Source organism: Carettochelys insculpta, chromosome 4, assembly GCF_033958435.1.
Source record: "Carettochelys insculpta isolate YL-2023 chromosome 4, ASM3395843v1, whole genome shotgun sequence".
Taxonomy (NCBI): Eukaryota; Metazoa; Chordata; order Testudines; family Carettochelyidae; genus Carettochelys; species Carettochelys insculpta.
In genome coordinates, this window is record NC_134140.1 from 25,307,352 (window position 1) to 25,321,373 (window position 14,022).

Sequence of the window (14,022 nt, forward strand, 5' to 3'; positions counted from 1 at the left end):
CAGTTTTTACCACATAGAGACCTCAGATTGGTAACACCATGGTCCCTCTTGTTCTCTGCTTATGGTACACAACAATCTCCTAATGGCTGAAGTGCTTTGGCCTAGCTAGATGAGGCTATCTGTGTGAAAGTTAATGCCCTGTGTTTATACAGAAGGTCAGATGAGATGATCTAATGGTGCCTCTGGCCTTCAATACCATGAAAGGGTAAAAGGGAACAGGCTCGTCCCCACAGCAACTTCAAGCCTGTACAGACCACTCCTATTAGTTAACTTTCATTTGAAGGGAACATCTCAAAGAACTCTTCCAAAGTAAGGAGTACAATTCTTCTCCATTTTTATTACAGCCATCTCTATCAAGCAAATGTCTATTGGTGTCTTGCATGCTCACATAACTGCAATGAAACCTGTATTATGGCACAAAATATATAGGGCCAGATTTGCTCCTGTAGGGGCAGAACAGGGGGTGAACTGTGCATGTGTACACCTGGAACTGCAGGAACAGCTAAACATGTGATGGTGGTGTGTGGGAGGTTGCAGGAAAGAGGGGTTATTGGATTGGAAATGGAGCTTGCGGAACTGCTGCTGGCCTTCCCCATGTATTCCCCCTAGAGAAGTCAGCTCCACGGACCATCTGAATCTCATCAGTAGAGGCTGCCTGGGAGAGACAATGAATTTTCTCCTGTCCCCTTCTTCTCTTGCTTTTGCCCATTTTGCACTCCCTGTTGGGCAGCTCTGCCCTCATACATCTAGTGAAATGAGGATTGCAAATGCTTGTGCCCCTGGGATCCATATTCTAAGCGGTCATTCAGGTAACACGTGCTCCACTTGGATTCTACAAGTGGAACGTAAAACGTTTTTTCAATCCATTATTTATATTAAGCCTCACTTTCAATGTCATTGATAACCTGCAGCTCCCATTGTCACCAAAGGTGGTCAGTCCTTCAGAAAATCAAGCCCATTATTTTCACATACAACTCTCAGGATGTGTAATGATACTATAATGGTCTCTATTTCAGCTTTTAGTGTTTACTGGTTTCATAAAGAAAATAAGACATGACTCCTCAGAAGCCACGTTTCACTGGTAAATGTAATATACTCATCTATATTTAATTTGTACATTGACTTTTCTCTTATAACAGTTGGAGAATACTACTCAATCAACTACGTTGCATTTCTTAACTCAAAAGAAACCTGGGATGGCAGCATCTTGACACTGCCTGCTAAACTGACCTTCAACACTTCATTGCCGGTATCTTATTTTCAGTTCTACTTTACTCTTTGGCTATGTCTATACTAGCCAAAAACTTTGAAACTTCAGCGCTTCATTAGCATGCGGGCGGCCGCGGCACTTCAAAATTGACACAGCTCGCCACCGCGCGGCTCGTTCAGATGGGGCTCCTTTTCGAAAGGACCCCGGCTACTTCGAAGTCCCCCTATTCCTATGAGCTGGAATATGTATTGCAGTGCTTCATTAGTAAACTTCGAAATGGCCATTTGCATGGCCATTTCGAAGTTTTTGGCTAGTGTAAACACGGCCTTTATGATTTATGAACAAACAGTGGGAATAGTGGAACCTGTTCTTTTCTGCCTAAATGCTAAGCTGAACACTTCCTGTGACAAGCTTTATACACTAGTTTCTGAGGCTATGTCTATAGGACAAAGTTATCTTGAAATAACTGCAGTTATCTTGAAATAATTTTGGCAGCATTTAAATGATGCACGTGTGCTATTTTGAAATAAATTGAAAATAATGGATGCATTATTTTGGTTCTGGTAAACCTCATTTCTTGAGGAATCACTCCTATTTCAAATACCCCATAATGGGCTCCAATGGCATTATTTTGAAATAGCGCTGTGGACCTAGAACTGCTACTTTGAAATAGCACAGTGCTATTCTGAAATGCATTTTTTGTCTGGTTGTTATTTTGAAATAGGGCTGGCATGTAGTCATACCTTGGGTGGCTGTGAAGAATTTGTGAAAACATAAGTATTATATATTAATGATGGGAGTGACTTATAGCATGTGGCCTCTCGAGTTCAATAGATGAAAGACATTAAAGCTGTATTATTAGTGTGCTGGCCTATAACTTTCTCCCTGCATTTGGGATCTCTCAATTTTATCTCTGTATTCAGAGAACAGAGTTTTCATCCAGTTGTTGTATATGTATGTTATAAAATAACTCGAATATGTGAATGTTCTCACTTCAGCTGCTTGTCATCTGGTAGGAGTTGGAAGTTATGCCATATGCTGATGGGAATGAAATTTCCTTTGACTTTATAGAATGGTCTCAGGTTTATCCTGTGGGTTTTGTTTTTCTATTTGTGTCTTTATGTATATATGCCAGCAAATGCATATTAAAATTGATCTTATGTGAAGAATCTTAGGAAGAATGGCTTATGACTACATTCTTTAAAGGACTTTTTTCATTCAACATTTAATGATTAATTAGAACACCCATAATTAAAAAGAAAAGTCAAATGTTAATTGATGGGGGCTAGGAAACAGCTTACTCATGAACAGGCTTTAACAATATTGCCTTTTATCAGTTTTTTACACCTTCCTCTGAAACACCTGGCACTTTCTGCTGTCCGAGATTAGATGGCTCACTAAACTGATTTGAAAGTGCAATTTTTTCTGATTGAAAGGTGAGTTGAAGCTGAGTGTTTTCCAAAGGCCTGCTTGCTTGAAAGACCTGCATGCTTGAAAGGTCTGCATTGCATCATAGCACTCAGAAAATCACTGTGATCCACAAAGCCTGAGTTAGGTGCCCATGCTCCCTATAAAGTGATTAAGGAGATAAAACTGCCTTAGACAGCAAGCTACAACCACCAGTATGCTGGGTCACCTAAGCTAGGCAATGGGAGATATTGCCTGGGGTTTGTGCACTAAGCCTTACCTTTCTCACTGAATTAGGCACCTATGTCTGGGTTGCAGGAAGGTGTTGATTTCTGTCAGAAATTCTCAGCTGTGAACCCTCTCCTGGAGGTGTGCTGTTTTAGCAAGAAGCTGGAGGTGAGAAATGGGGGTAGGCCTTCTTGTGTAACTTTCAGCCCAATGGTTAGGGCTGTCGCCTGAGATGTGGGAGACCCTCAGTTCAAAGCCTGTCTGCTACCTGAGGCACAGAAGGAATTTGAACATGATTTTACCACCTTTCAGGTGAGTTATGAGGGAGGGTGTCCTCTTGTGCGTTCACCCCCGACCAAACTCTCCACTTCACTCTTTAGGAGGGCCTGTGGGAGAGGGAGGTTAGATGCTGGGGTCGGCCCACAGAGTGCTGCCCTGCCTCCAACAAGCTGTAGGATGGAACTGTTGCTACCCCCAGCAAAGACCTCTGGAGAAGGTGCAGGCCTGGGGGCTAACCCTAGAGTGCTGACCCCCTGCCCCCGCCAAGGCTACAGGCCAGGCGGTAGATGGAGGCTGGAGCCAGCCCACAGAGCCCAGCCCCCACCTGACAAGCACTCAGCCCTGGATTTCTGCCTGTCAGGAGGAGTTGCTGTCTGGGGAGCACTGCCCCAGCTCCCTCAGGAGGAGCCACTGGCTGGGGAGTGCTGCTCTGGCCCTTGGGAGGAGGTGCCACTGGAGCAGTGCCACCCTCGCTGGCACAGGTGGCCCCAGTAGCCACTGCCATCTCCCAGCCCCCTATCCTGAAACACATGCCCCAAAAGCTGCACCTCCGACCCGCCTTGACTTCTGCACCCCTAACGCACTACCTTGAGTCCCCACCAAACCTCTGGCTTATGCTGCCCATCCTCGCCCTTGAACCCTCCCTCTAGCATTCATAGATCTTCATTTTTGAAAGATACTATCAATGAAGAAAACCATGGACTCTTTTCATTTCCAAACAGCTACTTCAGTTAAAAACCTGAACAATGTCAGGTGCATGTTCTTGTTATTAAATAAAGGAAATACATTAAATGCACAACTTAAATGTAGGCAGTGTTACCAGGCAATCAAGTGTAAATTGAATTCTGTGAAAGTCAGGGGAGCCAGGAAACTGACCAGTGCTTCTGGGCTGGTCAGTTTCCTGGCTCCTGGGACTGGTGGGGAGCCATGAACCAGGTGGCAGCCTGGCTTCTTGCTCTCCTCTGCTCAGAGTCCCCTCCACTTGCAGGAGCTGGGAAACTGACCAGCTCAGCAGTGCTGGTCAGTTTCCAAGGAGGGTAGCTGGGAGCCCACTGCCACCTAGTTTGCAGCTTCCCACCAGCCCCAGATGCTGGGAAACTGACCAGCCCAGCAGCGCTGGTCAGTTTCACAGCTCCTGCAATTGAAGGGGAGCGGCCTGATTCCTAGCTCCCCACTACTCACGATTTCGACTCCATGAATTGGATTGCTGCACAAGTTGAATTTGCCTAAATAGGGGTTTTACTGTTCGGAGTTTGGAACAGAAGCTCATTTTTCTCATTTTCTTAAAAGTGGATTAATTTAGTCATAGTATGAAACAATACATTAAAGCCATATTTAACAGCTATTATTTCATTATTTAGTTTGAGCGCTCCACGCATAAAAAAAAAGTTTTCTGTCTGTCTATCAAAATCTCCTTTACTGCCTCTATCCTGCTGAAAGGGACTGGTGACACAGAAAACTCACCATGGTTTATCTCCCAATCCCAACTATTCCTCTCTGAAGCAGGAGGTTGCACACTAAAAACGTAGGTTGAGCGGAGGCCCAAAGTCAGGGATTTCATCTGAGAAGAATCTCCAACTCCACAGTAAGCCCATCCCTCTGATTTTGCCAGCCTTAGTGGCAACATGGTCCCTTGGAAGTCCTTCATGATATTCATTAACCCAGTGTTTCTCAACAATGGTCTGGGATCTCAGGGTTCAGGAGATCCATCAAGCTGGAACAGCATTACACCTGCTGGGGCCCATTGTAGAAAGCCAAAGCTCTACCATATGGGGCCAAAGCACAAAGCCCTGAACTCTTCCATCCACGGCCGAAGCTTAAACCCAAGTGATGTTGCTTCACAGGGTTCCCAGTGTTATTGGGCCGCAGACAGTTTCCCTGCTTGCTACCCCCTAAAGTTGGCTCTGACATTTTTAATACAGAAAACTAATTGTTGTGGCACAAGTGGGCCATGGAGTTTTTATAGAATGTTGGTGAGGAGGGAGGACTCAGGGAGGGAAAAAAAAAAGGTGTAGAAACACTGAATTAAACCAATTGGAGAAAAAATATTCAAAGGGGATAAGAGTTCCTAAAAGATGTAACACTAGCGGCTCAAATCAAGCTATTTCAATACAAATGAAAAATAAAAACAACCACAGAAGGCCAATGCACATATGAGAAATGGAAAGAAGAGTATATCTCCAAGGAAGCATACATGGGAATAGCTCAAGCATCAAGATCAAGATAGCCAAGGCAAAGAATGAATTACAGCTGGCAAGAAATGATACAACATGAAGAGGTTCTTCAAATACGAAGAAAAATGAAGAGTCAGGAGATGATAGACCAGTCAGGCAAACCTTGATATCTGAATCACTACAACCATGAGCCACCTCCTTTCAGAAGGGGCACGGTAATGAGGGATTTTGGCAGGTGCTAATGAGGTGCTCCATGAATATGCAGCACCTCATTAGCATAATGGCAGCCATGCGCAGTTTGAAAGTGCTGCTTTCGAAACGCATGCTGCCCATGTAGACGGAGGCCTTCCGAAATGACCCTCTGGGCTTCAAAAGCCCCTTCTTCCTGTATTCCTGACAGCACCTCATTAGCATCTGCTGAAGTCCCTTATTACCATGTTGCTTCTGAAAGGAGGAGGCTCCTGTAGACGTGGCCTCTTAAAGCCAATGTTTAGAACATTCAGTATGTATCTATAAGGCAAAAGGGTGATCACTAGCAGTCGACATGGATTTGCTAATAACAAATCATGCCACACCAGTTTGATTTCCTTGGTTGACAGGCAGACTGCCTTGGTGGATTGGGAAGTGTGGTGGACATAATATAGTTGGACTGAAGCTTTTGACACAGTCCCTCAACAGTCTGATAAGTAAGCTTGAAAAATGCATGTTTGGTGGAGCTACGCAATTGATTAAAAACCCATAAATAGAGTAATTTTTAAAGGAACTATGTCCAACTGAAAGGAAGTCTCAAGTGAGGTACCACAGGGATCTATTCTGAATCTGGTATTGCTCAATATCTCTATCAATGACCTGATCAGAGTTATAGCAGACAAATACTGGTGAAAGATTGCGAACAGTTTGGAGGACAGAGCTAAAATTCAAAGGGATCTTGATAAACTGAAGAACGGGGCCTTTGAGAACAACATGAAATTCAACCAAGAAATGTAAGGTGCTACTCTTATGGGAAGAATGCACAAAACAGAATGAGGAGAAACTGACTTGTCAGCAGCATTGCTGGGAAGTATGTGGGAGTTGTGATGGATCACAGTCTCAGTGGGAGTCAGCAATGTGGTGCTTTGCAAAAAAAGCAATTTCAATTTTGGGTTGTATTAACAGAGGTGTAGCGTGCATGAGGTGTAACACCTCTCTAAGTGCTGGGTAGGCCCCAGCTAGAGTACTGTCTAATTTTTGTCACTAGTGTATAGAAAGCGTGTAGAGAAACTGGAAAGGATTCAGAGACAAGTGACCAAGATGATCAAAGGGATGGAATGCATGCCATATGTGCAAAGGCTGAAGGAGCTGTATATGTTTAGTTTGGAAAAGAGGAAATTAAGCAGGGCTGTCTAAGAAGCCTCTGGAGGCTTGAAAGGCTTCCAAATAGAAGACGGAGAAAAGTTGTTCTCTCCTGCCACAGATGGCAGAACAAGAGGCATTGGGTTCAAACTGCAGCACAGGAGAATTACAGTAAATCTCAAGAAAAAAACTTCCCATCTGTAAAAACAGTAGTATAGTGTCACAGACTGCCTATGGAAATCATGGAATCTTCTTCCTTGGAGGGTTGGCAGGGGGTTAGATTAGATGACCTTCGGGTTACCTTCTAAGCCTATGATTCTGTGATTTTCCTGTGGTCCCTTTAGGAGACATGCTGCCTTCTCCTAAAAAAGATTTTGCAGGCAGATGTTAATGCTAGCAGGAGTGCTATGAACTTCTGTGGGGCCGTACAATTAGGGGGGAGTATACCCCACAGAGCAGCTGCTTCCTTTCCTGCTAGCAGTAGATAAGTATGTTGCATTTTTCTATTAGACTTTTGTAGCTATAAGTAATCATAATAATTCATAGAAACATTTTCTTAGCTGTGTGTGATGGAAGATTCTATATGATAACTGAACAGTCTGCCAGTTTAATAAATTGGACTATGCTTTTTTTATAACATGCTGGTATTTTTCTATATTTTTTCCAGAACAAAACACAGCATAGTTTGACTGCATCATTCACCATAATAGGAGAAGAAAAGACTAAGGTAACACTGAAATGATAGATAATTGACTGTATGTTGCACTTCTAAGGATTGCTTTGCTTACCTATTCTGGGCAGTGTAGAAGTGTTTTCTGTGGGACCAAATTGTGACTCTGTTACTTACAGGAGTTTTAAGGGACAGCCTGTGTGAATAAGGCAATCATAACTTGGCCTTTGGTTTGTTTGGCCAATGCTGATATTGTGAATTGCAAATGAGGTTTTTCTTCCCATTGCCCAAACAGAACAGGCAAAAGAGGTTTATATTTAAGCACCAGGATTATCATTGTAGAAGCTCTGTGGCCTATGTGATGTTCAGATCCAGTTTTCCAAATGGAAAACTGTGCAGTGCCAGAGAATGACAAAAAGCATGCTAACTTGCAGCTGGGCGTATCCAGCGTGAATTGTTTTGTTTTGTTTTCCTGTGCTCATTCCAGAAGGGTGCAAGTTATCTTACTTGTGCTGAGGAACAGCAGTATGCGCTACGCTGACTCAAATACCTGTGCTGGGGGACAGGCTGGGGAGAAATTCACCAGAAAAAGATTAAGTTAATTACTATCCTGCTCTTTGACCTGTCATTACTCCAGTATGTATTTGTGCTCTTTAGTCACGACATATGTGGCTTCTAATGTACTAAGTGAGCCTGCAGAGCAGCATTGATTTCAGTAGAAGTGCTGTTTGTCGCTCATTTTTCCATTAGAGAATTTTTTATTGCATCTGTCATTTCACTTGCTTGAGTAATTTCTTCACCTAAACACATTGCCCGTCTCGACCCGTTTCACTACCCACATGGGTAGTTCCGTTTCAGGAATTCTTTATTTTAAGCAGTGTTGGTTAGAGCAGTGGGAACACTGATCACTTGCACTTTGGCAGAAGAATATAGTTTATTTCACCCTCAAAGCTATGTTGCCATAGCTGTGTCATTTAAAGACTAAAGGTCATATTGGTAGGACAATTGCAGTACAAGTGGAAATGGAAAGGAAATATCGTCGGTGTGTACCGCATAGAAAGCAGCAGCTTTTGTGCAGTGTTTGAGTAAACAGGAGCTGGCCTAACACTGTCAGGGTGAAATTATGGTCTCCACAAAGAAAAAGAGCAGTGAAAATTAAAGGACTGTTGTACAAGTCTGATCTTTTCTGTGAAAATGGTCGGGGAAGAGAATAACTAGGAAATACCTCCACTGTCTCAGATTTCTCAAAGCCAACAGAACAGCAGTATGTCTAGGTCACTTTCAGAATTGAAATTTTCTTCTGCCACCAGTAAGTGATTTCCTGAACCTTTGAACTGGCTCATGATAGCTTAGTTCATATTTTTATATAGCCAAGAAAAGTTTTAGGATAGAAAAAAACATTTTTTCATAGATTCAGCATGGAAAGCATCAAAGAACTTTCAAAAGGGATTGAGGAATCTAGGAGCTTGTCAACAATGAGACACGTAAGGAGCTTAATAGATATTAAGTAAAGGCATGAATTTTAAGGTCGTTCAGTTAAACTTTATTAAATCCCTGTGTGGATGCTCTTACTCAGTATTAAAGTGGCTTTAATTCTTAAAGTTTACAGGACTATATCATGTGAACTCAATACTTTTAGTTCACTCCCAAAGGGTCTACGCAGGGCAGTTAGGGTGCAGCACATAGGTTGTACCCCAGTTCACACCCTGTTGGTCCAAACTGCAGGCCCATGTAGATGAACCTTGAGGTGCCTAAGTTCCTTTTGCAACTTTGGAATATGCTACAGTTCCAGAATTTGGGTGCTCTGAACATTCCTTGAAAAAGGACATTAGAACAAAATATTGGGTAGCTTCTTATTAAGTGAGAACCATCTGTCCTGCACACTGAATGAGTTGGCAATCCTGTGGGAAAATACCATATAATTAAGCACTGTATAAATAATGCATACAGACAAGTAGATTGGACTGAGATTTCAGCCATCCTTTATTCTGACATTTCTTACCTTCGGAGAGCTTGATTTTGCAATTTAAATAATGTTCTTTTTGTCTGCTTTCAAGGTGATCAGTATTTTGTCCTATTAGAAAAAATAAATTAATAAGATGTTTTCCTATTTGCTCTTCATTTTCCCCCCATCTATTTTATTCCGATCCTAATGCTCATTGAGAGAAAGGAAGTGGAAAGTCAGAAGATAGAGTGCAAAAATGATTAAAGGTGTAGAAAGACTAGGTATATGGAGAAAGTGTGCACCTTGGAATTTTACTTCAGAAATGGAACAGCTAAATGGGGCATGATAGATGTAACCAGAACAAAAACTAGCGTTTTGCAAGAGGCGTAGTGGAATATGGCATTGGACCAACTTCTGTTACTTGAAGAGACAAGCTTACAAGTTCCACAGACCTCTTCTAGAGGTCATGGAAGCAAATCAGGAACTCTGATTTGTCTTCTCTTGTAACACAAGAACAAGGGGTGTTTAAATTGTTAAATTGAAACTTTTTTTGAAAAGAAAGGTTAAATTGAAAACCAAAATTTAAAATGCATAACATAAAATATTTTCTCCATATTAGATTATAAAGTTGAGGATTGAGTGCCAACAAATAAGAGCATAGATTTTTTTTAACATCCATTTAAATGGTTACCAATTATATTAGTGAACTTTTAAACATTTAGATTCTAAGTTCTCATGCTTAGGGGCATTAGTCATTTATTAACCAACAGATTTAAGACCAACATTCTTTATAGGTAGCTTATTAATTCCCTGATGCATCTGTTACTGGTCATAGTGTGAGACAAGGTACTGAACCAGCTGGACTCCTGGTCTGATTCAGTTCCTGCAGTCTAGTACAATAAGTTCAAACTTTTTTCCCAGCTTTGTCCTGATTCTTAGACCTCGGTGAGATCTGCAAAACAGGCTATATTAGAATAAATCTGGTTCAACCAAGTTTTTGAGATATACATGCAAAAATAAAAGTATGACTTAATTGATATCACAGGGACTTGGTGGGATAATACACGATTGGAATATTGGTGTAGAAGGGTACAGTTTGGTCAGGAAAGACAGGCAGGGAAAAAAAAGTTAGGAGGTGTTGTCTTATATATTAAAAAATGTGTGCAGTTGGACTGAGGTTGAAATGGACATAGGAAAGATACCTGTTGAGAGTATCAGGTGAGATGACTTAGTAGGGGTCTACTATAGACCACCTAATCAGGAAAATGAGGTGGATTAGACTTTTTCTAAACAACTAACAAAATCATCCAAAGCAGAGAACTTGTGGAATTTCAACTATCCAGACATCTGTTGGGAAAAGAACACAGCAAGGCACAGATTATCCAACAAGTACTTGGAATGCATAGGAGACTTTTTTTTTTTATTTCAGAATGCGGAGAAAGCTACTTCTTGGGGGGGAGCTGTTTTACATTTGATTTTAATGAATAAGGAGAAGCTGTCTGAGAATTTGAAAATGGCAGGCCACTTGGGTGCAAGTGATCATGAAATGATAAAGTCCATGATTCGAAGGAGTGGTAGAAGGGAGAGCAGTAAAAAGAAGACAGTGGATTTCAGGAAGGCTGACTTCAGTAAACTCAGAGAGTTGGTAGGTTATGTCCCATGGAAAGCAAGACTAAGGGGAAAAACAGTTGAAGACAGTTGACAATTTTTCAAAGGGCCATTACTAAGGGCACAAGAGCAAACCATTTCTCTGTGTAGGACCAATAGGAAGTGAGGCAAGCAAACATCTGCCCTGTGTCTACACAAACCCCTTCCTTTCAGAGCTCATTTTGTGCTTTTGTCTTTCTAGATTTGCCCCATGTTCTTCCTGTATTTGTTTATATTCTTACTTTGAATATTGACCTATTTTCCACTTTTTATACAATTTGTTTTTGATTTTTAGATCATCCAAGATCTCCTGGTAAAGCCAAGGGCTGGGTCTACACGAGCCTCTTCCTTTCGGAAGGGGCATGTTAATGAGCGGGTTTGAAAGACGCTAATGAGGCACTGCCATGAATATGCAGCACCTCATTAGCATAATGGCAGCCACGGCGATTTGAAAGTGTGGCTTTTCCAAACCTGCACTGCCCATGGAGACGGAGACCTTTCGAAAGGACCCCCTAGTTTTTGAAAGCCCCTTCTTCCTATTTGGTGTTAGGTAAAAGAGGATTTTGAAAACTGGGGGGTCCTTTCGGAAGGTCCCATCTCCATGGGCAGCGTGCGATTTGAAAATCCGCACTTTCGAATCACCGTGGCCGCCAATATGCTAATGAGGTGCTGCATATTCTTGGCAGCGCCTCATTAGCATCTTTCAAACCCGCTCATTAACATGCCCCTTCCGAAAGGAAGGGACTCATGTAGACCCAGCCCTTGGCTTTACCAGGAGATCTTGGATGATTTAAAAAAATCAAAAACAAATTGTATAAAAAGTGGAAACCAGGTTAACATTCAAAGGAGGAATATAAACAAATAACACAGGAAGAACATAAGGGCAAATCTAGAAAGACAAAAGCACAAAATGAGCTCAGTCTAGCTGGAGACATGAAGGGATAAAGGAAACATTCTGCACGTATATTAGAAGGAGGAAGATGACGAAGGACAGGGTATTCCTGTTGCTCAATGAAGACTGAGAAACAATGACAGAAAATATAGAAATGGCAGAGGTACTTAATGATTTTTTTGTCTTCACCAAGAAGATAGATGGAGTCTGGATGCCTAACACAGTGAATGCTAGTGGAAATGATTATCTCATTGGAGATATTTAAGAACAGCTGGATAAGTATCTAACGGGGATGATATAAATGGTGCATGATCCTGCTATGAGGGAAAGGGACTGGACTTGATGATCTCTTGAGGTTCCTTCACGTTCTAGTGGTCTATGATTCTATGCATAACATCTGTCATTAGACCTTAAGGGGGAAAGTATGTGGTATATTCTGTTTAAAAATATAGAGGTCAAACAGCTGAACGGATATTTGTTTTCCATACAATGTAAATCCCTCTGGACTTAGATCAAGCATGAAACATTTCAGGAAAAAGAAAACAACAATGGATTTCCACAAGAAAATCAGTAGTGAAGGAGACCTGGTTTGTAGTTCATCCTTAATAAGAGTGTCACTAATGCTCCTGGTTTAGTTTCTTAGATGCAAGATTGCCCAAATCCATGTGCATGCAATCCATGAAAAGGCAGTGGCTTTATGTACCTGGGCAGTGAGTTGATCTCTGCTGTAGAGAGTTAGTAAATTAATTCCATATTTACGGCAGTACCATGTTTTCAGTTACTCCCAAAGAACTTTCAGTTCTCAAATGGTTTCATTTGTTACATGCTTGACATGCCACTCTTTAAAGTTTTACAAACCCTGTGCATTTTCTCTTATGCTTCACTGGAGTAAAATGCTTGGTTGCCTTTAACAAGTTAATTTCATGCCCTAACAAAAAGGTGAGTGCTCTTTGAGTAGAAAGCTGGTGCCTTGCAGCTCTGCTCATTAGTGACTGTGAAAACTACTTGCCTGTGTTTCTGGCTTAATGCTTTTAATGGAAAATAAGAAGCTGATTTGATAGCAGAGTTCATGCCAAAAGTTTTACTTTTATGTTTATCCCAGGGTTTGCATAATAATAAACACTGTGCCCCCCATGGCATGACTATCTGTCATTTTTTGCACATACAGCTTTCATTCAAGTCAGTGCCAGTGCAGCCTCTCTGAAAAACAGATCAATAGTGGCTTCTAGAAGCTCACACCATGAAGCAGAGGCAGAAGTAAGAGAGGTCCATAAAATAAATCTTAGTTAAGCAATTGCTTAACTGAACGCCCATAACACCTTTCTTAGGGTTCTCTGAATTTCTGTCGCTTTAATGAAAAAAAAAATTAAAGAAATGAAAAGCCTCATGGGTGAAATATAACTATAGAGTTGCTGCCTTAACAGCATCCAATATAGCACAGGACATTAAAAAGCAATAAATAGTGTTAATTATTAATTGGCAAATATAAACTAGAAAATTTCTCAACATAACATTTCAGGTTCTTGGAATATAATCAAAAAAGGGGGAGGGATAACTCAGTGGTTTGACCATTGGCCTGCTAAACCTGCGGTCATGCATTCAATACTTGAGGAGGCCATTTAGGAATTGGGCAAATAGATGTCAGGGATGCTGCTTGGTCCTGCCAAGAGGGCAGGGGACTGGACTAGATGACCTTCCAAGGTCCCTTCCAGTTCTAGAAGATGTGTATCTCCAGTTAATTTCTAAAGCACAATCAAAAATGTGTAATCATTATCTTGAGATGGTGATGTTGTTTTGATTAAAGCCATGTCTACAATAGAAAGTGAGACATTTCCTGTTGCAGTTCAAAGCTACTTTACAATAACCTCAAGTGGAACCTGTCACAAAACAAGGATGCATGCTGTAACTCAGAGTATTAAAAGCATACTCACAAGGAGGTACACTACCTTAAAATTAATTGCCCATTTCACGAAGCGGTCAGTTGACTGGGTTGTCACTCGAGAAAATCTTTACTTACTACTAGGTCTTGTTCAGCCATCAGCTTTCAGCTCAGTTATTGCTCACAGCAGGAGCTGACACTGCAAACACAAGTTGAATGAAGGATGAAGATAACTATAGTCTTTTCCCACTGCTAAATAGAAGGTAGCCTGAATTGCTGAAAAATGGCAAGGGACAGTTAAAGGTGCCTACCTGAGAAAAATATGTGATTTTATTTGGATGACTGGCCATCCCAGAACC

At 41.5% G+C, this 14,022-nt stretch overlaps 1 protein-coding gene across 6 annotated transcripts in view; it reads left to right on the forward strand.

Moving 5' to 3' along the window:
• EVC2 (EvC ciliary complex subunit 2) overlaps positions 1 to 14,022 on the forward strand; it is a 144,543-nt gene that overhangs the window by 30,989 nt on the left and 99,532 nt on the right. For all 6 annotated transcript variants that reach the window (XR_012645330.1, XM_074992467.1, XM_074992468.1 and 3 more), the window contains 2 exons: positions 1,140 to 1,249; positions 7,298 to 7,357. Coding sequence is in view for 5 of the 6 variants with exons in the window: in XM_074992467.1 (XP_074848568.1) it covers positions 1,140 to 1,249; positions 7,298 to 7,357 (170 nt within the window). In the remaining variant the exon portion in view is untranslated. The remainder of the gene's footprint in view (positions 1 to 1,139; positions 1,250 to 7,297; positions 7,358 to 14,022) is intronic.